Source organism: Notolabrus celidotus, chromosome 9 (assembly GCF_009762535.1).
Source record: "Notolabrus celidotus isolate fNotCel1 chromosome 9, fNotCel1.pri, whole genome shotgun sequence".
NCBI classification, from domain to species: Eukaryota; Metazoa; Chordata; class Actinopteri; order Labriformes; family Labridae; genus Notolabrus; species Notolabrus celidotus.
In genome coordinates this window covers 14,474,703-14,502,043 of record NC_048280.1, presented here as the reverse complement: position 1 = coordinate 14,502,043, position 27,341 = coordinate 14,474,703, and the positions used below count along the sequence as shown (strand labels likewise).

Sequence of the window (27,341 nt, the reverse complement as noted above, 5' to 3'; positions counted from 1 at the left end):
CAAAGTTGAAAAAGTTGAAAAAGTTCCCTGTACCGATCACAGCTGATACTGGCACCAAGGTTTCCTGAAGCTAAAAGCATAACAGCAACATATAATATTAATAATAACTATTTTTGTGCTTTCTGGTGTTTCTTGGTCTTGTCTTGTGTTGTCTGTTTTGTAGTTCTGAATCCCCTGTGTTTCCAGGTTAGTTAGTTCCTCTGTTTCCCCTGTCTCTTGTCAGATCATTGTATATCTACCCAACCGCATGTGCCTGTGTCCTCGTGTTTCTGTGTTCGAGCTGTTTCTGTGTTTTCCGTGTTTTTGTTCTAAAGTAAGTTTTGTTATTAAATTCTTTATTTTTTAATCTGCATTTTTCATAATTCAATTTTCCAATCATAATAATATAAATAATGGAAGGGATAAAAAAAAATGGCCTGAAATCACAAACATGTAAATATTTAAATTAAGAACCAGTTTTTCTCTGAAAATGTATTGGACATGTCATTACAATAATTCAAATTAATTGAATCCAATTATACTTTCAGTAATAACAATTTACAATCAAAATGCCGCAACATTAACACATTGTAAGTGAGCAGCATAAAGGAGGTTAAACCATTGAATATAATTCATTTTTAATTAATTGGTCATTACTTAACATCCTTGATGGTTAAAGCACTGGCAGTCATTGATCGTTATCACATGTTTGTTGTTATTCTGGTTTTATTGGTTACAGTCTATGGTTTTATTTGATCCTTATCATATGCTTAAAATGATTTTGATACCCTTCCCCTTTTGACTGTGACTTACATTTTTCATCAGCACTTTCGACACAGATACAACAACAGGCGAGAAGAAGTACGAAGTAGAATAAATATGTCCATGTATTTTATTTCAAACTATTTGGAAATATTCTTTTAATTTATTGAATTAACTTTTAAATCTTATTTTTACGTCATACACCAAATACCTCCTTCGAAAGTGCTGCACTGGATGGTAAAATACATAAACATGCATCAGGCTCAGCTGCAGTGGAGCTGCTCCTGTGTCTCTGCCTTCTCGAAAGATAAAGCGACTAAAAGTGGGGATAAAGTAAAAGCGACTTACTCAGGGTGACATGACTGAGACACAAAAGCTAAGTTTTATGTTTTTAATGGTTGTCATCTTTTGTTCGTGTGCTGGAAAGGATGGCAAAGCTAAGCAAGCTAGCTAGCTAGCTAGACTTCGACACAGGAAAGAGTGGATACTGAGGCTGCATGATCCTGATGGCTGCAGCTTCTGGAAAAGGTTTGCCTGCATGTTAATATCTACTTGTAGACACTGCTTTACAAATCCGTGGAGATTTTTAAGTATTTTCAGCTCGCTTATAACCATTTTTAGGTTATAATCATAGCACTGGGTGTTTTTAAAAGTAAACGTAAGACTTACCTTTTTATCTAGCTTTTAATTTGAAGTAATTTATTTTTTTCCCTGGACTGCATTATTATTACTTTTATTATTTTAATCATTATTATATTAATCATTGCTTTAACATTTATTTATCTTATTTAATTAATTATTTATCTATTTATTTCTTGTATTCATCTGATCTTGTTAACGCTACCTTATTTTTTTTTTAACTTTTTTTTTAACTATTACTTATTTTATTATTTTTAATGTACTGATTTTTTTTTTTTTTTAAGTGTTTTATTTATAATCATGCCTTTTATAATTTTACCATTGCTGTTGTTTTCTGTCTCTCTGTTATTCTGTGAAGCACTTTGGGCTGCATGTTGTATGAAAGGTGCTATATAAATAAAGTTGAGTTTGAATGAATAGAGCTGTGTCAACTGTGAAATCACAAGTTTAAAGAGTATAATATGAAATATACTCACCCTTCCCTGAAACATATTCAACAGAGGATATTTTGTGAACCTTCATTTACATCTTTTCAGTCCATTCAAATAACCCCAAAATGAAAATAGTGCTTTGTTTGACTAAAAAACTAAACTTATATTTCAAATATGTGTTGCAAAGCACTGCTAAGTTAACTACTGATATCTATGTTGTCCAGGCGCAACATGGCATGAAGGTGACAGATGTCTGGCTCCTGACCCAAGAGATGGCACCCTGCGAGAAACCACCATTAGGAGACTCCCCTCTGCCTCTCATGTAGATGATACCATGGCATGGGTGGTGTTCAATAATGATGGTCAAAATGAAGACAAGGAGGAAGCTGTTCCTGTCTCCAAACTTGTGAGACCAGACTTGAGTCACTTCAACCAGGAGAAACCTGTGTTTCCCAGGAGCATCACAGATCCAGGACTGAGTGTCCCCTTAGAGCTGAGTGAGGCTGAAGGAGACAAAGTCCCCTATACCATCAACAGATACTTGAGGGATTACCAGAGGGAGGGCATCAAGTTTATTTACAACAACTATGTCCGTAACAGAGGTTGTATCCTGGGGGATGACATGGGCCTGGGAAAAACTGTGCAGGTATGATGTAAAAACTGCTGCAGAATTTTCAAAATGTCAGCATTTTTCTTCGCCTGTCTGATCCTCTCACCTTTAACTTTTGGGTGTCCCTTAAGGTGATTGGTTTCCTTGCTGCTGTGTTGCACAAAACAGGCACATGGGAGGACATTGAAAACAACAGGCCTCAGTTTCTGCTGAGTCAGAAGCCCTCCAAGCCAAGTAGATCCAACAAAGTGGGTATTGAAATGAGATCCTTGAATCAAGTCTGTGAGGCAACAGGAATGTTTAATTTCAATAGCATCTATTGATGTTTCCATGATGTGATCTGAAGGTGTTCCTCATCGTGGCTCCGCTGTCGGTTCTTTATAACTGGAAAGATGAACTGGACACATGGGGTCACTTCCAGTGTGTGGTGGTCCACGGGTTAAAGAAAGAGGAGGAGCTGGCTCGCATCAGAAAGGGACGCACTGAGATTGCTCTCACTACATATGAGACTCTGCGTCTTTGTCTGGATCAGTTCAATAAGTGAGAAACATAAACACTTACATCACATGTTAGCTGTATGCATGTGTTTCTCAATGTGACATATTGTTTTTCTATGACAGCACATTCTTGGTATAAAGATATTGTAATTGAAATATACTCTTGCCCTACCTGCAGTATAGACTGGGCCGCTGTGATTGTGGATGAAGCCCACAAGATAAAAAATCCAAACTCACAGATCACTCAAGCAATGAAGGATCTGACATGTAAGGTAAGAATGTATTATTATGTAATGCCTTTACTGGTATGTAGCAAGTAAGAGATTCACTCGTGAGAATAAAATGATAATGTTTGTTTGTAAGAATTGTAAAGCTTACACACAAGCAGTTTCCATTTCTGTTTTTGAAACTATTGATTTGTGCATATGAAATAAGAGCTTTCCTGTACTTTAAAGCTAGGGAAAGTAGTCACAGAAAACTAGCATGAGTTTGAATGTAGCATGTCCTCAGGACTTCCAACAAACATGAAATGTACGCGCAGGAGGCGGGTAGAACGCCAGGATGGGATTTGATTGGTTTAAAATTTTGGGACCCAAAAACGGTGATTGGTTGGTGTTTTCCCAGGTTTACTCTGGCTGTAGAGTGCAGCTTTTTTCACTCTTTTTAAAGAACACATTTTGTATTGATTGACATTGGGACATAAAGATCATTTTAACCAGTATAACAAAAAGTGTATCTAAATCTGACTACCAACCCCAGCTTTAAGTTAATATTTTGATGCCTTCTTTGTACTTTGTATTTGTGTTTTTTTTTACATCAGATCAGAATTGGCCTCACTGGCACCATCTTACAGAACAATCTGGAGGAGCTGTGGTGTGTCATGGACTGGTAGGTCAAAAGGTTTTTATATCACAACACGTGTCATTTGAATACCTACAATCACTTTTGAGTTATGATATTCCACGTTGTGAGATTTGACAACTGTTGATGGAAGCAGTTCTCATCAGTTCTACATTTTCTTCTTATTAGGGCCGTACCTGGTTGTCTGGGCAGCTTGGGACATTTCAAGAACAAGATTTCAGATCCTATTGAACAAGCCCAAAGGCACAGTGCCACCAAACGTGCTCTCGCCACAGGGAGGAAGACTGTCAGAGCCCTAGTGAGGAAGATTTACCACTTTTTCCTCAGAAGGACTAAAGGTCTCATCAAGGATCAACTCCCCAAGAAAGATGACAGAGTGAGAAGGATTAAGTCAAGCAAACAACAGACTTTCATTCTCTTCATCATAGTTCCAGAGTGAAGGGTTATGATATCTGATCTCTGAAACATCTTCCGTGCTGTGTTTTCTCCTAGGTGGTGTATTGCTCACTCACAGACTTTCAGCAGACTGTGTATCAGGTGGTTCTGGACTCTGAAGATGTGACACTACTGCTGCGGGCTAAAGAGAAATGTGATTGTCAGAGTGGACGCACTCGCAGAAGATGCTGCTATAAAGTTAGTTCAACATATTTACTATTGTATGCTTTGGATGCTGTTTAATGCATGGGGATGAGGGCTAAGCTGTTTCCTAAAAGCACTTAATACTGTAATAGAGAGATGTAACGATACACTCAACCCACGATTTGATTCGAATCACGATTTTTGGTTCACGATATGATTCATTCACGATTCTCTAACAATTCTCAAGAAAACGGGATTGAACTCAAAATTTAAATAATTACTATTTTATTTCAATTCTCAGATGTAGACAGTTGCGATATCTATTTTTACTCTTATATTTCTTTGTAAACAAAGTAATATTTTTTCATTTTAAGTTGTGTTGTAACTCAAATAAAAGCAATGCACACTTTTTTTCAGTACCTTGCAAAAAAACTTAAAATGATCATACAAAAATACCTTGGTGGAAAATTTCAGAACAATTACAGAGAAATGGAAAGTGAACGATTCCCAAATGAAAGTATTAAATATTAAAACAACTAAGGTAAATCTATTTAAATTAGGGATGTAAATGTCAAGTATTCTCTTTGACCGTTCTTTGGAAATGTTAACGATTAATTATCGTTTAATCATTAAAAAAAAGGTGAAGTTTTCCATGTCAAAAACAATGCCAAATGCGTTATTTTCCCCCTAAAACAAATTTTCCTTCATGACACAATGTAACTGACGGTATTAAACAGCTATGGATCATATTGAGGTGTTCAAAATGTTAAACACGCTGAATATCAACGTGAGGAGCAGACTTATAAATATCTCCGCCGACGCATGGTCGTAGAGTGAAGACTTAGACTTCAACATGTGGATTTACTGCAACAGGACAACTGAACAGGATCATATTTTGGACTTTCAGTGTCCAGTTTTCTGTCGACTCGTTCTTATTGAGAAAAATAAGCATGTGAATGCAGCCATGTGTCAGCTGGAAGCGCAACCGGGTGAGAATCAGTCCAGCTGTAGAGGAAAAAAAGCGCTCGTGGAGACCTGTCACTCAGCTGCAGCCCACAGCTGAGCGTCTCCGCTGTGTGCAGTCAGCTGACTCTGAAACACGCTTTAAACTTAAAACACCTCCACTCAGTGAGTGGCGAGAGAGCAACGCAAGAGACTTAATGATGTTGAAAAAGCGGCGTATAATGCAGATATCGCCTTCTACTGTTTAAGAATAATATCCAGATAAAAATTATGTTGAATCGATTTTCATCCATCCTTATTTGCATCCATTTTTTTACCGATTTACGATATATCGTTACATCCCTACTGTAATAAGTAACATTTGTCTCATAAATAACTTGCCTGTTTTTGTATTTTTAACTTTAAGTTGTCATAGCACCCAAATCAGTCAAACATAATGGTGAACATTTGTGCTTTGTGTAATTTAGGTGAACTTGCCCTTTAAGCATCCCATTTGTACTTTTTGCAAAACCTTGTGTACAACGGTGAAATTGAAAATATAGAGCCATGAATTAATATCCGATTTCATTTCTTCCAGGCGAATTCACATGGTGTTGAAGTGAAGGGGTTGTACTTCAGTTACTTGGCCATATTGAGGAAGGTCGCCAACCATGTAGCACTGCTTCAGTCCACTGCAGGGACCAGCAAGAAACAGGTAAGAACATGTCACCCTCTAGAATTCATGATCCAATACAGTTCATAGAACATAATTTAATGAAAGATTTGGTCCTCAGTAACAACTCATTTCTCTCCACAAGGAAAAGTATGTGCGGGAAATTTGTGCAAAGGTGTTCCAGAAGTTTCCAGAGTTTGTGCAGAGATGCAAAGACGAAGCATTTGAGGCTTTATCCGACCCCATGTACAGTGGCAAGATGAAGGTACACATTTTGAAAGAAGGCTCTGTCGCTCGCTCATTGAATGCTGTACAAATGTCTTAAACAAACATCTATTTTCTGTGTCAGGTATTAGAGAAGCTGCTGAAGTATTACCTGAAAAAGAAGGATAAAGTGCTTCTTTTTTCTCTCTCAACCAAAGTAAGTTTGTTCGGGTCCCTTGTGTCTATTGAAATAAGACATTATTTTGTATAAATAAATGAGTATGCTGGTTTTAGAGATTTACAATCAGTCACATCCATCCAGCCTTTCAGCACATGCCTGAACATAATCTCAGATCATAGTGGGAAAGGTGTTGTTTTTTCATGATGATCAAAAAGTGATTTCCTGTGTTTTATAAGAGGGCGGTTAGAGTTGAAGGGATAATTAGACTATGCAGAGTGGAATAGTCGCTGTCACTCGAGCCTGTATGATAACATTACTGTCTGCTATGAGGTCATATTTTGATGGCTTATGTGTTGCTTTTCCTGGAATCATAGAATCCATTCTGTTTTGATTGTGCTTAGTATTATCCCTATAATGTAGCTAAACATACTACGAGGGGATATGCTGTTTATTTTTTATTAAACGTGTTTGTCTAGCATTTACGTTATGTATTTATCTTGAGCATACTTTTCAGACTTGAGAGTGAATTCACACAGAAGATGAAAGGATTAGAATTGTTTATTCTTGTACTTTTAAATCTTCACAATTTTATTCTGTCATGCCCATTAGTTGTTAGATGTGCTAGAGAGCTACTGCATGGCTGCAGGGCTGGACTACAGCAGGTTGGATGGAGCCACCAAGGCCAAAGAGAGAGTCCAGATCGTCAAGGAGTTCAACAGCTCATCTCACATCAACCTTTGCCTGGTTTCCACCATGTGAGTCAAACAAAAACTGTCATTCAGAGAAGTAGTGTTTCATCTTTGACTTAGTTTGAAGCCTTAAATGGCTACCTTAAATTCACAGAAGCTATACCAATGTGGGCTGTAGAGGAATTTCAAGCTTGCTCAAGTTGTTTCTTTCAAACATTTGCTGATATCTGACTCTCTGCTCTTTCAGGGCGGGTGGTCTTGGTCTTAACTTCGTAGGGGCTAATGTTGTAGTGCTGTTTGACCCCACATGGAACCCAGCCAATGACCTCCAAGCTATTGACAGGTATGTTTGGGCCACATCATGTATGCAGTACATAACACAGCATTCTGATGTATCTTACACTACCAGAGGGGGGACTATTTAAAGGTACTGAGTTGTTTCTTGTGTTAACTAGACTCAATGTTGATTAAAATAAAGCTCACCTTGTCATATTGTTTTGATTTCCTGACAGAAGATACGACATTTTACTTTCTATATGCATGATGACTGTGTTTCGATACATGTTTCTGCAGGGCATACCGTATCGGCCAGTGCAGGGATGTGACTGTCCTCCGGCTCATCTCGTTGGGGACTGTAGAGGAAGTTATATACCTCAGACAAATTTACAAACAGGTATCAGATTATTATAACCCCAAAATAATGCACATCTTTATTTATTGAGCTTCTCTTCTTTGCTGTCTGTGTTGCATGGCATTGACACACCCACAAATGTGATCTTTGTGTCCTTATAAGTACTTTTCTGTATCTGCTCGCTCATCTCCAGCAATTGCAGAGCTCAGTTGTGGGTAAGGAGAGTGCGCGGCGGTACTTCGAGGCAGTGCAGGGGCATGATGTCCATAAGGGGGAGCTGTTTGGGATCAAAAACCTCTTCAGGCTGCAGACAGCAGGGACGTGTCTTACCCGCAAGATACTCGAGGTAAGAAAGCCTAGATGTCCTTTGGCTGTTTGATCGATGATGTGTTAACTACAGCATACTGACTTTTCTGACCTTTTCCTACTGACATATTACTTGATTTTTTTGTTGTTACGAGTCACAACACAAACTTAATTTAAAGCTAGGGTTGGTAGTCTCGGAAAACTAGCATGAATTTGAATGTAGAATGTCTTCAGGACTCCGTCTAACCCCTCCCCCCTTCCCTTCAGAGCTCCTCCAAAACGACACCCCCGCTCACATGCACGAGCGCCACTGATTCATGACCATATGATCGTGACCGATTCAAAGCCGGTCCTCACCGAAACATTATCATAGTGAAAGTTAAAAACACAAACAAACATGGCTGCTGTTAGTACTCACAACTGTCATGCTAGCATTATCCAGTTGTACCGGTGACACGATATCAGGAGAAAAGTTATAATACATATAAAACTGTAACAGCTCTACTGTTTGTTAAACGTGTTCAGTGTAGATGTTCTTAATTCCTACAGTGTTGACAGTTAGTGAAGGCAGCATCAAGGAGGTGTGAGAGAGTGCGAGCGGGAGAGAGGAGAGACAAGAGGAGAAGTTCTTCATTCATTCAAACATTGATTGTTGCTTTGTTGGTTGGCGTGATCACGGCCGACAGTGACCGGTTATTAAAACTGAACGTGTTCACGAATCAGCTCATCATCCCTACAGCGTCCGGACGGACGCTACACCACATCTACATTTTCTGTAGGACTTACTAAATGTCATTAATTATTTTGCTTGTCAGAGCCCCCGTGGTGAGAGCTTTTTAGACTCTGATCCTGACTACATTCCTGAGCAAAGCATCTCATCGGGTCAGAGGGGACAGGCCTGGGGTCGAGAGAGGGGCAGTCAGTAGAGTCAGGGGAAGCAGAGGCAGGGAACGGGGAGTGCACGGAGGGGAAATGTACGCACAGGAGGCGGGCAGAACAGCAGGATGGGATTTGATTGGTTTACAATTTTGGGACCCAAAAACGTTGATTGGTTGGTGTTTTCCCAGGTTTACTCCGGCTGTAGATAGCAGCTTTTTTTCACTCTTTTTTTTAAGAACACATGATGTATTGATTGCCATTGGGACATAAAGATCATTTTAACCAGTATAACAAAAAGTGTATCTAAATCTGATTACCAACCCCAGCTTTAACTTATTTTTTGGGAGTTTTATATGTTTTGGTATCGTCAAAGTATTTATGGTTTAAATAAGGAACACTAAATGATGTTTCCCGAGAACATGAAAACAGCGGTCACACTCCGAAAACACTTGAAATATCACTCAGTGCTCACTAAAAGATAACAGAACTGATGATGTAAGAGTCTTTTGTAACATCATTGTGATGATTTTGTAGCTTACACTTTTTGCTCTTCCCGTCAGCGAGAAGGACAAGTGGAGTCGGGTGTAATGACAACCAGCACACACACAGGCGAAGAAAAGGAGGAGGAGGAGGAGGAAGCGGCCAAGGGAGCTAGCGTGAGTAAATATGCCCTTCTCAGGGACCCAGAACAGAGGGCACACATCTTTCCCATACCTCAATCTATCTTCTCTCCCGGGCGGCCCACTCACCCTCCCATTCCTGTGTGACAAAAAAGGGGGCTACCTCAAACAGGGACCTTCCTGCCTGTCAGTCAGCATAACCAAAATCTGTCATTTAACATTTCTGCCAAAGCTCTAATTAGTCTTTTTACTGTTTCTTTGGTTTTGCTTTGTTTTGTGATCTTGCTTGTCTTTTTAGAGTCTTAGTCAAAATTAAAAATGTCCCGTTTGTGAGAAAAACATCCTCTTGTGCAGCAGTATTTTGAAGGGGCAACAAAGAGAAAGTCACTCTGATGCTAAAATCTCACACTCACCTTAGCTATTAGACTGAAAGGCGGCTGTAAAATGTTTGCTGTTTTCTCACAGGAGTGGCATTAGCCTGAATCTGACAGCTATGATGGATACATGTAAGGATTGGACCATGTCACACCATTATTTTTGAACTAAAAAGCTACCTTGAGATAATTTATATGCCTGAAGTGCAACCTCCTGACTTTTTTCATATGTTTCCATAGAGAGTCTGGCGCTTTTTTCCACAAAAGCCTCTCACAATCAAAATCCACTGTATCAGATTTAGATGAGGCTGACCACAGCTTTTGTTCCATCAGTGTGAAAACTACCAAATTTAACAGCAGCCCTCTAAGGTCATAAGGCAGAAAAATGTAGCACTTTTGAAAGAAAACCACAATGCAGTAGATGTAGGATGGATTATCACTTTTTGCTCTTGGCTTACAGAAAGCTGTATGATGCTGAAAGTGCAGGATGAGGTTCTCTTTGTCCGTCTCTTTCTCTCCGATGCTGTGTGAAAACAGCTGGATGCAATTACTCGCGTGTCTTAATGGAAGAAGCAGACCACACTGAAGCCTATCTTCTGCTTTTCAGATATTTATTTACACAGTGATACCCCTTATCATCCTGTTCCCAGCCAGGTCCTTTTTTTCTTCTTTTTTTTAACAGGGCTGCTGCTCCACTGAGGCCCGTCAGATTCTTTCACAAATACAGAATACACTGGGGTGCCTTAACACGCACAGACAGAGGCATGAGGCGTGTAAGCACAAACATGCACACCAGTACAGCAGAAAGAGAGTCATCCAGTGAGCAGATTTTGGGGAATTAGGATCACTGTTGGTGGTCACTTGTGTAAAGGCCCATTTATTTGACACAAAAAAATCTTGTAACCCCCTTTTTTTCCTTTGATTACATCAACGTCATGCCACATATATTTTTAATATAACTTGTGTTGCAAACATGTGTTTTTAATACACAATGAAATCTATCACAGGCGGGTCTGCTGACAGAAAAGTAGCGAAGGATTTTGAGTTTTGTTGTATAATCTTTCTCAAACTGTTTTAACATACTGTATGTGCTAATTATTTTTTACACAATACAACAATTTGACAATCTTGTCCCACTTTTCTCTACCTGTTTCTTCTTTTTTATTTAAGGCGCTTGAAGTTTGTCTGCCAACAGATCTCCCAACTGATGAACCAACCAAGGAGAACAGAGACACATCAGAAGTCCCTGGAGGGGTGCTGGACTTCAGCAGTGGGAGTGAAATGGATGAGGAGGAACGGGGGCTCAGGAGGAAGGTGTCAAATCTCACTGCAGTGGAAGACAACAAGAGTGGGAACGTTTCCACTAGCCCTGGTCGAATGAGTCTCCTCCAGTATGGTTTCTCAAAACTACTAGAGGGGGTTAAAGGAAAACCAGACTCGGGCGAAGGGGACAGTAGTACAGCTATCGAGGAAATCTCCTCTGAGGATGATGACGAGGATAAAAAGAGGAAAGGTGCCTCGACTGGCTGCGGCAAGAGCCCCAGTACAGGAGGAGCAGTCAGTGTCACGACAATAGGGAGGAAAACCTGGGACATCTCCAGTAAGTCAGACAGAGAAGACCAGGAGAATGAAGATCAGGGGGAACGAAAGCGGGTTTCTCTTTTGAAACAGGGTGATGATGCTGCAAGACGGAAGCAGAATTGGAAAGAGAAGACAGATAAGAGAGCCATATTGTACGAGGAAAGTGGGGCCAAAAAGAAACATAAGCTAAAGACAACAGTGTCCAAGGTGCACCACTTTCGGAATTACTCAGATGAATCTGAGGATTTGGACATGGAGGCAGTGATGAGGCCTAAGAGTGCAACTTCAAATTCACACACCACAGGAGGAGACCAAAAGAAAGGAAGACCTGACCGAAGCAGGAAGAGGCAAAGTGCTGGTGTCAGGGACAAGGCCAGATCCAAATACACAGAAGACATCGAGACATTCACATCTTCAGAGGATGAACACACTCCTGTGAAGAAAGGGAAATGTTCCTTCAAATCTCCACCGACTGAAAGATCCAGAGCTGAGCTTCAGAAAGCTGGGCAAAGAGCTGCAACAAGCAGCAGGACAGAGAGAGCAGCAGAGACAACCAAAGCTGTTACATTCACAAATCTGAAAAGTCAAACATCCCAGGGAACCAACGGAAAAGATGGAACAATCGACAGTGTGTTAGGTTAGAGACAGTGTTTCTTTTATTTTCCATTACTTTTTGACATAATCATACTCAACATTAATGATATTTATTTCTGTTTAAAGGGGGCGTACAGGAGGTGGTGTATACCCACTCCAACCAGCGAGTGGTGGGAGGTAGCAGAGCAGAGGAGCTGATCAGCAGAGCTGCTGCACGCGACGTGTTTGAACGCAAGATGTACTCTCAGCTTCCAGCCAATCATCTTCTCGGCACCCTGGAGGTACATTCTGACTTTAACAATAGTCTGCTTCAGTGGTTCTCCAAACATATACATAATAGAGTCAGCGGTTACCTTGTCACCTGGAATGATATGGAAACTTCTGCTTGATTTGTCAAAATTAGGCGATGACCTTTTGATGACATCTTGCCACCACAGATTAGATTAGAATCTCAAATTTAATAAAAAAAAATACAGGAATATAGTTGTCCAAAAACCATGGCTGGATTAAACAGTAATCTGTTTAGCTCTCTGTATCTTTTAGACCTGTTTTCTGTCAAAGTTTGTCTGGCAGCTCCATGTTGGAGCTGGGTTTGCCAGAACTGTATTAGACACAGTTGCTCGCAACAAGATGACAATTTATGTAAACATATCGTCTTTTGGAGGATTAAATTAAGCTCAGAGGTGCAGAAGAATAGTCAGTGTTGCTGCTTTGGATTCTACCTGTATTCAAATCTATGCTCCTCATTTCTCAGTGTTTACACTCATTATTACTTTGACCATGACCTGTGTGTTTGAGGCACCAGTTCTGATTAGAGAGCCAGTTTGTGAACAGACTTTGCACAATAACTTCAAACAGATGGTCTGTAAGAGTGCCTTTGGAATAGTGTTTTTGCTTTGTCTTTGGCTTGGTTTTTAGAGTAATTAGAGAAGTGTAGTTATTCTGGTATAGGCCAGATTAAATGTCAGGCTTGATTCAGGAAAGGAAAACCAGAGTCAGGTGAAGGGGTCAGTAGTCCAGCTATCCAGGAAAGCTCCTCTGAGGATGAGGAGGATACGATTTACAACATTTCCTTGGAAGACATGTCCAAATCTGTGCAACCTTTTGGTCCATAATAGAGATGTACATTTTAAGTATTTCCTGTGATCGATTTTTTGAAATGTTAACGATCAATTATCGATTAGTCAATAAATAAAAAAACATTGTTAATCTTATGTCAAAATAATGCCAAATATGTTTTTTTCCCCCTAAATTATATTTTCTACAGCAACAAAATACATATAACTGACGGTATTGAATACTAGGGGTGTAACAGATCAAAAAACTCACGGTTCGGATCGGGTCACGGTTTTGAGTCACGGATCGGATAATTTTTCGGATCAGCAAAAAAAGAAAAAGAAAAAAAAGACAAATATAACTTTGTCCTCCATTTATTTTGTAAAACACTTTTAAACTTTTGCCCATTAAATAAAAACAACCATCAACTCAAAATTTACTGTGGGCCCAGTCCTGCCTCATTCACTGCATTTCATGGCATGGCAAGTGAAGGAGCAGAGGAACTTCAAAAGTTTCACTCCATTCTTCTTTCATTTGCTGATTTTCACCGTCCACTTTTCTTTGAGATGCAAACTGACCACACCGTTTTCGTGCATTCTAGGGTCCTACAGCTGGCAAAGTGCAAATATGCAAACTGCTCCATAAATGAAAGTGAAAGTTAAAAATTGCACTCGCAGCAGTGGACTCTAAGTGACCCAGTAACAGCCTGTCTGCGTATCGTTGACATGGAGACAAGTCCCGGTAAACACGACCAGAACACAGAGTGAAGGAATAACAGTTCGGGGGACATGAACAGTCGGCCGGATGCGGTCCGCGGGACGCGTATTGACGGCCTCTGGTCTAGTGGGTGAATTTCATAACGTGGCATCACATTCAGCATTCACTGTATTTCACAGGGAAACCAAAATGCCTCCCATACATGTGACTTAAAAGTTGCAGCAGGGTTTTCAAGTTCCTCTGCTCCTTCACTTGCCATGACTACTGCTGTGCTTGACGAGTGAGTGTGGATTGAACATGCAGTCATCACGTGAACACGCGCAACTTTTTTCATCAACCGATCCGCGGACCACGTCCGTGCCGATCCGTGGAGAGGCATCCGTACGGATCACGGATCAACGATGATCCGTTGCACCACTATTGAATACGAGTACATTTCCCACTGATGATCAACGATCAGACTTGTAAAAATATTCTCCATAGTCATAGTCTTATAATGTGAAGGCTCATAATACTTACAGAAATGGACTTCAGACTCACAGTGTCCAGTTTTCTGTCTACTCGTTCTTATTGAGAAAAATAAACGTGTTTTCGGTCAGGTGTCAGCCGGGAGTTCAACCAGGTCATAATCAGTCCAGCGCCAGAAGAGCTCAGACGGCTCTGATTTTGCTGGTTTGCAAACATAGCGTACTAGCAATTCTAACCAGTCTTTTGGATTTGTATCTAAAAGTGGGGAAATGTCCTGTTTAAAGTCGTCAACCTTTGTATCATTGTTGGCAGCAGTTGTGTATTGATCCTGTTGAAAAAGCAGAGACCTGACACACAGCCTCAGCCGCCAGCTGTGAGCAACACCTTTAACAGCTGATTCACATGGAAACATGCTTTAAACTTAAAACTGCTCCCTGATAGCTGAGTGTAATATGAGACCACATGATATTTGTTCCACGTGAATGAAAATTGAAAACAAAAATGCTTGTTTCGAGTAATTTCTTAACAATCGATTAATCGATAATCGATTAATTGTGTACATCCCTAGTCCTTAACTCTTAGCACTAATAGGATTAAGTTGTAGTTTAGCCTTAATATGGTCACGCCTTATCTAATACTTCACTCTTGTTTGATTGTACCAGAGCCTGTCAGAGAGCCCACCAGAGAGTCCAACATTCTCTTCTCCTGTCAGACTGGAGAAGCCCAGTGTGGACCATCCTGTCACCTTCACCAACAAGAGTGTGCACAACACCAGACACACCACCTTCATAATTGGAGAGACTCCCCAGGCTATATGCAGGTAAGAAAAGGGTGTGAAAAGAGCAGAGGATAGGGCAAAAACGCTGACAGGAAGAACACAAGTGTATTATAGAAGTTGAGATAATATGAATTTATTGTACAGGAAGTAAACAAGGGAGAGTTATGATAATATGACATTAAATAAGGTGCTCCTACAACAACATGGGAATAAAGCAGACCAAAGCATAGAAATAGGTAAGGCGTATGAGAGACTGTAGTTAAAAAGGAATTCCTGGCAGTGTCAGGAACTAGGCCAAAAACTCACTATAGATATGGTGTTGAGCGCCCCCACCTGGGCCTCGGGAATTGTGTGTGTGCGTGTGTTCAGTGAGAGACCACCTCTGAGCTTTCCCGTCCTACTATTTCCCAGCATCATGCCAAAGATTACCCAGTTATGTTCAGGCCCAACAGTGCAGACGTTTTCCCCTACTCAACCACAGCCCTCCTGAGACAAACCAAAAAATGATCGCCTGAGGACTTCCAAACCCACACTGACACACACACACACCCACACACACACACACACACACACACACACACACACACACACACACACACACACACACACACACACACACACACACACACACACGAGTCCTAACAAGCATTTACCCACACACACGTACACATACAACTAACAAAATACACACCTCTGTCCTGCTGCATCACCTCCGCCCCCTGCCTTCCCAAACACTCAGACACACAGACACCTCTGTGGCTCCAATCTCGCTCCCAAAGGGTAGGACCGCATCTCAGCCCTGAGACTCACCAGGGAGGGAAAACTCACACTACTTATATTGATTTCCCCTCAATTAACCTCGCTGTTTAATGATTTAAATCCACATGCACGTCTGGTTTTACTGCCGCTGCTTTTATTTATTGTTTTTCCACTGAGAAGCCACAAACGGTAATAACACTACCAAAATGCAGCTGTAGCACCGGGGACTTTGAAGTATTTCTGTCCCAGATTCTGGTTAGACCAAAGTTTTAATGGCTGCCTAGAAGCTCAGTAAAACACCTCATGCTGCCTGGAGAGGAGCCTGAATATGTGGAGCACTATTCATCTTACGCTCAGCATTAGGGACTCAGAGATATCAGATTGATCGTATAGGCCTTGTAGCTTTTAAAGACGTAGCTTATGTGTGGTTTAAAATACTTGAGTGTACTACCATGCCAACTTCTGACCTCATACTGACTGTACTATGTTAGTATGATGTCAATTCCCCTGAGATTAATCACAAAATTCCTTTTTATTTACATGTTTTAACACATTTTGTATGCCCGAGTGTTGTGTCACACTGGTATCTGTCTTTGTGTTTTTGTGTGTAGGCAGCAGCTTGAGGAAATGGCGGACAAATGTGGATTTTCTTCAGTACATCAGTTTGCAGAAGAGATTCTGAGAAGAGACTGCACCCAAAGACTTGCCTGGCTGCGACAGTATTACACTTCACTCAACCAACCTGGCCTGGCTGATGTTGTCAGGAACAACTTCCCACAGCCAGAAGCAGCAAAGACCTCCTCAGCATCCACCAAAACAACTTCAACAACATCTCACCAAGACACTAGAACTCCACATAAGGATGTGACAAAATCCAAGAAAAGGCCTGATTACACAAAGAGGAATCCTAAAGACAAAAAAAACAATGTGTCTGTGCCACAGAAGAAGTTTAGAAACCCACAAAATGATGATGTTCAAGAACCCCATAAAAAGCAAAACATCCAAAGAAAGAATGTTCTTGAGCTGAGTGATGTTACAAGCCTGGAGTCAGAGGAGCAGGAGGAGGCTGTCTGCAGTGCCAGAGGATATAAGAGGACAAAGAGGGGTAGTGTTTCTACTTCTGGGGCCTTCAGAGCTGGTGGTGGTCTTGGCTTGGATCAGGCCAGCAGCAGTGGTCTGGGGTCTGGGGAGGCTGCTGCCTTCCTGAACCGCACACACAGAGATATCCCTTCTTCTCCGGACCTCAGCCATGGCAGGTCCGCCATGATGTCCAAACCCACAGCACAAGGAACGGGGCAAGAGAAAAAACTGTCTTCAAGGACCACTGACCCTTTTCAAGGCCAAGGACAAAATTCTCCTCCTCCTGAGCCGGCCAAATCTACCTCCAGTCGTAGCTCTTTCCTAACAGATCTGATAGGAGACACATCCGTCCTCGATGATTTGTTTAAACCCAAACCCAGGGGTGCACAACAAAAAGCCACCCCAAAAACACCCCCTGCACTATCCTCCACATCGGGAGGCAAACATCTCAGCACACCTTCTCCATCTGGAGTCACTCTCAAACCCGATTCAGATTCAGCACAATCTTTGTCCTCACCAAAGTCTAACACAACATCTACACACCGTACATTATCAAAGGGCAGTCGCAAAGACTTCTGGGACATCCTGAACGAAGGTAATGAGGAAAGTATCAACAGGTTGACGGACCTAGCGGAGGTGCAGAGGGTCTGCATCAACACGAACTTTGCTGCTAAAAAGAAGTCAGAAGGAGAGGAGGGGAAAAGTCTCTGGAAGACTAATGACAAGTTCTTATGGAAGAGATAATACAGGAGAGGTGGTGTTTGAAGTTAGTTTTACAATTTCAAATTTTTTAAAAACATTTTTAAGAAATGTATAAAAAAATGTGTTCCAGGTTCTCCTACCATTGATTCTAAAGTTCTGTTGAGTTTTTTAAAATGTCTTAATTTGTAACTTTTAAAAATGAAATGTTTTTTTCACCCATATTTTTTAAAATTCTGCATTGTTTAAATTGCATTTTTGTTGAATGATATACCAGCCCAGTGCCTACTGTCAATTGAATAAATGGTGTTCATCACTCTTAAAATTTAACATTTTCTGGAAGTTATTGCCCTCTCTTTGCTTTATTTCTACATTTTTGAACTGACAAACAATGCCCCCTTTTATGTGTTGTATGGAAGCAATAATTACTTTATAAAACAGTAAAAGGTTAAAGTTAAAAAATGAAAGTGTAAATAAATAATAGTTGGTTGCAACTTATGATTAAATTGTATTATTGAATGATCATTGGACAGTTAATGTCCAACAAACATCACTGTAAAATCTTCAAATAGCCTTTTTTCTGTCCAGTAATTCAAAACATACAGCCTACAATAATATAAGACAAGAAAACAAATATTGATCATTACATTTTTTAAGGTTTAGCTTTTCTTTAAAAATCTTTAGATACTGTTGGTAAGTTTGTGTACATTTGTAGTTACAGATCTATGTCTGGGCTCAATCTGCACCTGATATATGTAAACAGTGAAAACCTGAATCTCAGGAGGCCTTAGCAATTAACGTTACCTGACACCGACACTGCCATCGTGGGACAGTTGATGGCCACGCCTGCAGAGATATCACTTGAAACTACTCTGGTAATGGATTCTAAATCTCTGTCACTGTGAACACCTCCCTGGCTCTCACTTCCCACGAGTGTGAGTAAATGGTGTTTTGGGGTATTCCTGCTGTGTGGTAATCCGATAGTTTGTGCCTAAAATGCTCTTCAGAGGGGAGGCTTCTGTGCCACAAGTAGAGTTGCCCGTCCCGTTTTTCACAGAATTGTTCTCTTTTTTTTTTCAGCAGCTGTCCCGGGAAAATAAAAATCTCTCCTGGGACACAATTTGTCCCGTTTTTTGGGGGAAAATGCGAAAACCTCATTTGATTTCCTTCGTTCTGTAGTCTAGAAAGGTCCCCCGTGCTTCTGCGGCTATTTAAAATTGTCTTTGTTTTTCTTCCCATCTATGCATATGTCACACGTGCACACCTCAGCGCTCAAAGCGGCCCAAGCAGGGAGGTAAACTTGACCGAAGAGAGACAGCAAGCTGAATTTACCGACGTACTCCGCGCTGAGGTCTTCTTTTCACCAACTTTTGGCCTTGACACTATGCTTCTTGTGTCCGGCGAAAATCTCCATAGGGAAAAACCCATTGGAAATCCACGCAAAAACAAAAAAGCATCAAGCTGTGGTATCAAAAAACAAAAACAGGCAGCCATTGCAACTTTTATGACCAGAAAAGATTCACCAGAAGAAGACAAGATTGGAGCGGCAGAGCTTACCAGTGTCCTATGTCCGAATTTTATGTCCATTTGGTCAGTCTGAACTGATAATAGTGGCCGAGCCCTCCGTCCCAAACAATTGGTCGAGTGTCCCTTTTTTTCATAAATCCAAGGAGGCAACCCTTGCCACAAGTGAAGTGACAATAATCACGAGAAGACTGGAAATTGAGGGACCAGGAGTTATTTTCAGCCGGACATTACATGTTCCTCTTGGTCACAGTTGATGTGTATTTAAAATGTTTTATGTTCTCATTTCTTTTAAAAAAATGTCTCGCTGTTATTAAATAGAGCAGGTGATGGGTGACAGTAAATTAGGTTGGGAATATACAGGGGGAAGACATGCAGCAAAGGAAGAAGGCCAGGAGTCAAATTTGCTTGCACTGCGACGAGGGTTAACCTCTCTACCAGGGGTGCACGCTTAAAATGTTAAGCTAACCAATGCCCATGAAGAAAAACAGTTTCCAATATATCTTACACTAATGTTATAGCTTAGCATTATTGTAAAAGGGCGAGTCCTCGCTATGTGTGACCTACTGTACAGTATGTGTGACCTCTTTCAGCTGCTGCATTAAGGTAAGTAGATCCCAAAGAGAGCTACTCTGTTCTGATGTGAAGTAGATATGAGATAGTGCTAATAGCTATCAATGAACAAGAGAAAGGTGTGTGCCTCAACCCAATATGCAGCTTGAAAATTGTTTGTGTGTGTGTGTGTGTGTGTGTGTGTGTGTGTGTGTGTGTGTGTGTGTGTGCATGTGGAGCTTCTGGGTGGTAGATCATGACTATCTTAACAGAGGCCACACACATCAGTCACACCTGCTCAAATCCCAGACTGAGCAGAATAGAGAGCCCTTTCTCTTCTCCAAACTCTCCCCTCTCTGCTTTTCTCTTTCAGTTTCACCCACAACTGAGACTTGCAGATCCCTATCTGTTTTTTGTTGTCATAGTCCGGTTCAAGTGAGATAACACAGAGGCTTTGCATTTTACTGACAATAGAGAGGCTCTCACATTGACTGACAGTGGTTGGGGGCTAATGGATGGCAGCTAACATGCCTCAGTGGCAAACAATGCTCTCTTATCCTAAATGTTAACTGCGAGATTCTGCAGAGGATCTGAAGTGAGACGTGCATCCACTGTGAGCAATCTGGGACAATGTCTCAAATCAGTGTGATGATTGCATTTTATTTTATTACATGCCATGTGGTGTGGATTTCCACATTCAGAAAGAGTCACGAGAAACAGCACCAAAGACACGGTGTGCTTTTCCAGTTCTCCCATTAGTGTCTCGTCCCTTTGTTTCAAGGGCAGGTTGGGAAGTCTGTTTATATTTCCTGCCACTCTAACCTATATTTCTGTGAGTCTGTTGTAAACAGAACAGTCAGACCAAGTGTCAGAGAGACAGTTCTGGCAATGGAGGTTTATTTGCAGAAGTCAGACTTTGACACTTAGTTTGATTTCATTAGTAAAAAGCTGTGAATGAGTATTGCCCCCTGCTGACCTGGGCCTCCAGTCATCTTTGGCTCAGGTTTCCATACTTTCACTCTGCAATGTGTTAAGAAAATTCACACACTTTGGCTGATTAATATCTAGCTCTTGTATAAATACTTTTAAAAAAGCCCTGGCAATTTGCCAACACAGCTTGAGTGTCTCTCTACAGTATACATATTCCTTATCAAATAAGCAACACGAAAAGTTCAAATGTTTTTCTTAAAAGTAACAAAAACTCATCCTTGTTATGGTATATGACAAACTACTGGAAAAAGTCACTTGATGACATGGTTTGATAGAAAAAAAGGCCTTCTTATACGACATTACACTGATTTTTAATTCTAGGTTATTACACAATCAGTCACAGGGTCTCAGTCAGCAAAAACTGTCTTTATATTTTCTTCAGAACATGATTTTTATCTAACTTAGGGAGGTTCGTTTCGTGGGTTAAGTTGCTTGCTGCACATATTACCTGGCTATGTTAAATACTTGTTCTTGATTGGTCAAAAACTCATAACAGTGATTCTCAACAGCAAAAGGGACATCATTGACAACCTGATCACACACATCATAAGTAATCAATCTGAGGAAAGGAGTCCAGCACATTTCACCTCTGCCTGTTGACACTGTGGCAAAAACTTTAGTTCTTGAGAGTCAAGAAATAATGACAGATAAGAGAACAGCCTAAGGAGCTACTGGACCCTGACCATCTCGGATAGGAAGAAATGGATCAAGATCCTGTCCTGCATCAAGGTAAAGGCGGCAGAGCAGGTGAACGCTCTAAATTGCTGATAGCTATAAAATAACTTAAACTGTAAGTTCCAGTGATAGTAGCAAGAATTAAGAAAATGTGATATTTGCCTCATTTATGTTTAAAGGTGTGTCAACTGCAAAGCCCTGAGAAGAAAACCAAGATCAAGATATGGCCATGGGTGCTCAGATGGAAAGTAGTCCTCCTCTGGAGATCAACGATCTGAGTAACGTTTGCTCTATTTTCAACTATGGAGACACATGACATACAGGTACTGCTACATCACACTCACAGAACTACACGAACACAATGTCTTGTCACATGGATTGGGTTTTAGAAAAGAAAAGAACCTTTATCAGCTGACTTCAGAGCAAAAGCAGCAAGTAACTAGAACATTCATAGAATGTAAAATATTGTGGACTCAAAAGTATGATAGTTGTGTCAAATGTAGTAGAGTAAGTTATATGTTTCCCCAAAAAACAATGCTTCAGTTAAGAACAGATACTCGTAAAATGGACGTAAGCCAAGTTATTTTATTACTGTCAGCCATGGATTACTAGTTTTAAAGAACTTCTTCAATGTGTCCAGAAATCGGTGAGTTCGTATTGAATTTTGAAAAAGAAGCTGATCAATGAAATAATGGTTTTTAGAGGGTGTAAGGGTCAACAAAAAAGATCTGAATGCTGTGTAACTCTCATTACAGCAACTGTGATAACACAACTACCAGGTATAAAAAAAATGCAATTAACTAACTCACACAGGTGTTTATGAGGAAACAGGAAAAATGGTTTCCACTAATGCACTATGAAAACACATTCAGGGGACTCAGTGAGTAAACAAATACTTCAGGGGGGTAGCAGAGTCCTCCAGTTGTTGCGGTAACTGACCTAGGAGGTCTCTCAATGTGAATTAGAAGAATTCCCCCCTTCATCAGAAAATTACTCAACATTTGCCACTCATTTCCATCCAGTTATTCCGGCAACTGTTAGCTGTTATTTGGGTAATTCAGTGGCTCCTGGACCCTTCCGTTCCCCGTTGTGTCCTATCACAAAAGACATATGACACAGATGCAGAATCACGCACATGCACTTGTACTAACAAGTTTCTGATGCAATGCTCACAGTCAGACTAATCCTCATTATGGGCCGTGTGTGTGAATAGTGATATGAATCTTTTCATTCCTCACACCTGTGCTCAGCTGCAGCAGTGACTAATACTTGCGCAAAGTTGAACAAGGAGAGCATCAAATTAAATTCTTTCATAAAAAGACACTTGACCCCGGATGATTGGAGAAGCAGGGATGGAGGGAGGTCTACACTTTTGCTCCGTGCAGAACAAAAGGGAATGGAAAATTGTGTGTTTCCCCATGGGGTAAATATTGAGAGCAGAGATATAAACGTAGGGAAGAAAGGCTTTTCTGAGCTGCCTGGCTCCTCTGTTGCACTGCCAAAGGTCTGTGCGTCACTTGATCCATTGTTTAGTGTAGAGAGGGTCTCAGTAAGCAAGCAGGCTGCCTCCCCGCTCCAGCTGCAGCCTCTCTACTGTTTATGTTTGCAGGGCCCTGCGCCTTGAAGTGAGGCTACACAAGCAAAGCCTGGCCATATGTGAGCACTGGGCTGTCACAGGAGTCACAGGCCTTTTCTTTTCCATCTCTCTCCCTCTCTGAAACTCTCCCTACTTTTTTTTTACCCTTTCTCCTTCCTACCTTTTATCCATTTTTGTCCCTCTTCAATCGTCTTTCTCATCCTTGACTGAGCGTTCTTTTGGAGAAGATGAAGCATTGGAATTATCTTCTTGAGTTTCAAAGAGCTCTATCCCAAATTGGAGAGAAGTGGTCAGTATTATTACTCCTGTGAGAAATAATTACCCCCAAATCTCCCCTTTGAGAATGAATCTTTGTGTGCTCAGCAACAAAGTTTGAGAGACAAGGTTGTAATTATGCCACAGAAATATTTCAGCTAGTGTAAATATTCATATATTTATACTGGTGTGTCTTACTGACAAGCTCTGCACTTTTTAGGAGATGGAAAACATTTGGAGAGAAAGCCACTGAAGAAAATACTGAGTCAAAAATGCAAAGTGTATATAATTGGTTGTTGGGGTTTTATGGCATGTCCTATAATTCACTGAAATATCTATACTGGGAGGTAATTTTTATGCAGTTTAACCGATTACTACATTAAATTGAAGTTTCTCTCAAGATCTAAGGTGAGTTTTTTCCACTTCTTTGACCAAAACTTTTCCAAACCAACCGTGAGCATATTCATAAGGCAGGTTTTCCTCAGTGTGTGTGTGTGTGTGTGTGTGTGAAGGTTAGTGGTCCTGACCTCGGCTCCTGGGTGGGCCGCAGTGGCTGTGTGCTTGTCTTGGATCATCTCTGGACCCGTCTGTTTATTGAAACAACAAGCAATCAGCGTCCAAGGAGGAGAGTGGAGTCATACGGGGAACGTCCTCAAAGGCAGCACCTCTCTCCTTTTCTTTCCTCTTCTCACACATGCATAGCCATACACACACACACACACACACACACACACACACACACGCACACGCACACATACACACACACTCACACACAGAGACACACTTGATCTGCGTGTAAAGACTGTCCTCAGAGTCCTGACCACCCACATAAGCTACGGTCATCGAGTGAAATGAAAACTACGACTTTCCCTTGACCCCCTTCCTTAATGAATCTCTCATCTGCCACAGGCGTTGGACATGTTGAAGCCAGCCTGACTTCATATTTGTGCTACAATATGATCCCATTGATGGTTAAACCATTATTCCACAAGTGCAGGAGAGACAGTCTTCCACCTCGATGCTCTATAAAAAAAGATCTCTAGTAATAACCTGCTATTAGAAAAGTAGTGGCATTGAAATTTCTACTCTGAGAACTTTATTTGATGTCAGAGTGGCTTTGAAACTAACAAATTAAAAGGTGTCTTAAAAGTGTTTTGAAGATAACCCGAGGTGAGGAAAGTCCCTGGCTGGTGCAATCAGGGTAAACAACTTTTGGTTTTAGCTGCAGGTGACACACACAGTGTTCAAAGTGTAGCTTTGAAGAAACATTACAGATAATAAATCTGGAAATTTCCATTGGCCCAGAGTTGTGACATTACACTTAGTTTAAATCAGTCACCTGAAAAAATGTTTCTGTAACAGGACATTTTTTTGTGTTGAGACTTAATTCAGATTTTTTTGCTACTTTCTTCTTTTTTTTGGAGCTCATATTACTTCTTGCTACTTTATATGAAACTTACATTACCCCAAGAAAGCAGTACTATATCCTTTTGCTAAAGTTATACTAGTGTGTCCTGACTCACCATTATATACTTAATAGTTCAGTATATTTTCTTACTGCGTGCAGGAGTAGATATTGATATGACACGGGCTTCAATCTGAACCTGACCCTTATGGGATTAAATACTGTGTGTGTGTGTGTGTGTGTGTGTGTGTGTGTGTGTGTGTGTGTGTGTGTGTGTGTGTGTGTGTGTGTGTGTGTGTGTGTGTGTGTGAAAGTATAAGTGTTTGTGTGTGTGTGTGAAAGTGTGTGTGTGAAAGTGTGAAAGTGTGTTTAATAGATTTATCTGAAATATAATCACTTACTGCCCTCTAGTGGTTATATTATATGTTACAGTTTGCATGTATCTCCTCCTGAACCAAATGTGCCACAAAGTGTGCATTTACTTTTCTTATGGCTGAGATGTTTCTGTGATTTTATATGAACTTCTAGTATGTTTACATTTATAATGGAAGTAAATTGGATAATGTCTGAAATCCAGTATCTAAACAGCTGTAGATGTTAAAACTTTCTGATCATGTTTCTGATCTCAAAGTGCTGAAAATATTCAAGAATTATACCGTTAGCACCACCTTGTGGTCAAATATGAAGTGTTGTGTTTTGGCTAATAACTTGTTAAGTGTTGTGCGTATAGCTCAATAGAATTTGCTTGGATGATGCTGATTTGATACACAACCTGTAGTTTATTTAGAAGTCCATCAGTCAATGCTTTTTTTAAATATGCAAGATACATTACAATAGATAACTCAACAAGTCTATCCTCAGATAACATCATAGTTTATACAGTTATTCTATCAGATATCACATGTTAAATTGCTCCTCCATACATCACTGATCTCCTGTCATTTTATGTTCCAGCCCGATCACTGAGGTCCTCGAGTGCTTCCCTTTTAAATGTTCCTTGTGTATCTCCCACAAGCACCGGCCAGAGAACTTTCTGTTTTTATGCCCCTAAACTTTGCAACTCTCTGCCTCTGGACATTAAAATGGCAAGCTCTCTGGGTGTTTTTAAGACTTTGGGCTGCATGTATGGAAGGTGCTATATAAATAAAGTAGAGTTGAGTTGAGTTGAGTTAAATATTTTAGAACACTCAACATCAATTATTTTTGTAACAAAAAACACAAGTTTTGCACAGGTGAGGTCACTATGTGGTGCTGTGAAAAAGTGTGGGACATCTATGTCTTAACTGTGGCTCAGTTGATTACACCACTGATGAGTCCGCTACTCTAAAGATTTCAAATTCAAAGTTCAGGTCTCAAGAGCAAAAAGTTCCTCTCTCAAACAAAGTAGTATTTTGTGCATGGGTGTGTTTTGACTGTTCATTTAATCAATTTGCACAATCAATGCACATTAGAAAGACAGTTTTATGGAATTATAAAACATGTAATCAAATAAGAAGTGAGTTTAGTTAATGGTAAATAAACTATACTCATCTAATTTCTTGTCTTGATATCACTCACAGAGTGACACTACACTGATTGCTGGTAGTACTACACTATGTGTCATCAGTATTAAAGAATCCACAGACCACTAGCACCATGGGGCAATATGGGGATCAGAGTCTTGCCAAGAACTATTCAGCCTATGGACTGTAGGAGCTTGGATCAGACTGCCAACCTTCTGATTGAGAGATGACAGACTCTACCACTGAGCCACAGCCACCCCTAAATGAGGTCATGGTATGAGGTCACAGAGGTAGTCCAGAGGTAGACTGAACTCAGTCTAAAAGCAGTCGGCGAGATCACTACTAGGTGAGCAGAGAGGACAGACAGTATGTTCAAAAACATTGAGGCACTTCACAAGTCTATGAAACTAAGCTTTTATTATTGTCTTTTTAAGTTACGGGACTTATCAAATTAACATTAAAAAACAACTTTAAACATGCCATATTACTTTGATTTGCTTTTAAAAGATGAATTTTTGAATGCCTTTGAACATTTCATAAAGGTTTATTATTATTTCTTCTCTTTTTATTTGTAAATTTCCTTTTCTTTGACTGTTTGGAGTATTTTTTGTATAACCTACCCAAAGAGGAAGACTCAAGACTTTTATTATGTCAGTCTGACTTCTCTTATTGCCTTAAGTGCTGGCTAGACATGGATGGTGGACTCACTGTCACTGTGACCTCTCTTAACTCTTTTTCTCTCTCTTTTACTCTTTTGAAAGCCCTTTTGCCTGATCCCTTCACTAACTCTCATGGGAAGGGATAGGTCATTCATCATGGCTAGCTAAACATCCTGGTCACCCCCATGATTAAGTGACTCTTTCAGGTCAGACATCTTGGTAGCACATACTATTTCAAATGGTTGTGTTGTCCTGCACAGATGAGTAAATGTTTGTGCATGTTTTTAAACTGTTCATCATCCTGTTAGCAGCAGGATATCAAACTCAAGTCTCTCGTGTGCTCACATTTGTCAGAAACCATGTAGTCACTAATCAGTTCTTTTCCGGCCCTGACTGGTTCTGTTGATTTTAAGGCAGTGACTGACACCTGGAGTCGTCTGCTGCTGAACTCGTCTGGTCTGGTGTTTCTTCCATCTTGAAGGGGGAAGGTTGATGCTGATGACAATTACAGGTGTGTTTGTGTGTATGCATCATGTGCATGTGAACAGAAAGGTCTTTTCAGCATAACAGATAAGGCAACAGACTCATAGTTA

General features: G+C 40.5%; 1 protein-coding gene across 1 annotated transcript; it reads left to right on the top strand.

The window, feature by feature from the left end:
* Window positions 1–987: 987 nt before the first annotated feature.
* Window positions 988–17,919, top strand: ercc6l2 (excision repair cross-complementation group 6-like 2). The gene is made up of 21 exons (XM_034692112.1): window positions 988–1,063; window positions 1,169–1,269; window positions 2,036–2,457; window positions 2,553–2,669; window positions 2,768–2,961; window positions 3,097–3,190; window positions 3,739–3,806; window positions 3,948–4,155; window positions 4,272–4,412; window positions 5,899–6,015; window positions 6,119–6,238; window positions 6,323–6,394; window positions 6,968–7,113; window positions 7,295–7,390; window positions 7,621–7,720; window positions 7,872–8,024; window positions 9,424–9,519; window positions 11,028–12,075; window positions 12,159–12,313; window positions 14,936–15,093; window positions 16,422–17,919. Exons 2-21 carry the CDS (start codon window positions 1,239–1,241, stop codon window positions 17,632–17,634), a joined length of 4,749 nt encoding a protein of 1,582 aa, XP_034548003.1. The 5' UTR covers window positions 988–1,063; window positions 1,169–1,238; the 3' UTR covers window positions 17,635–17,919.
* The last annotated feature ends 9,422 nt before the right edge of the window (window positions 17,920–27,341 follow it).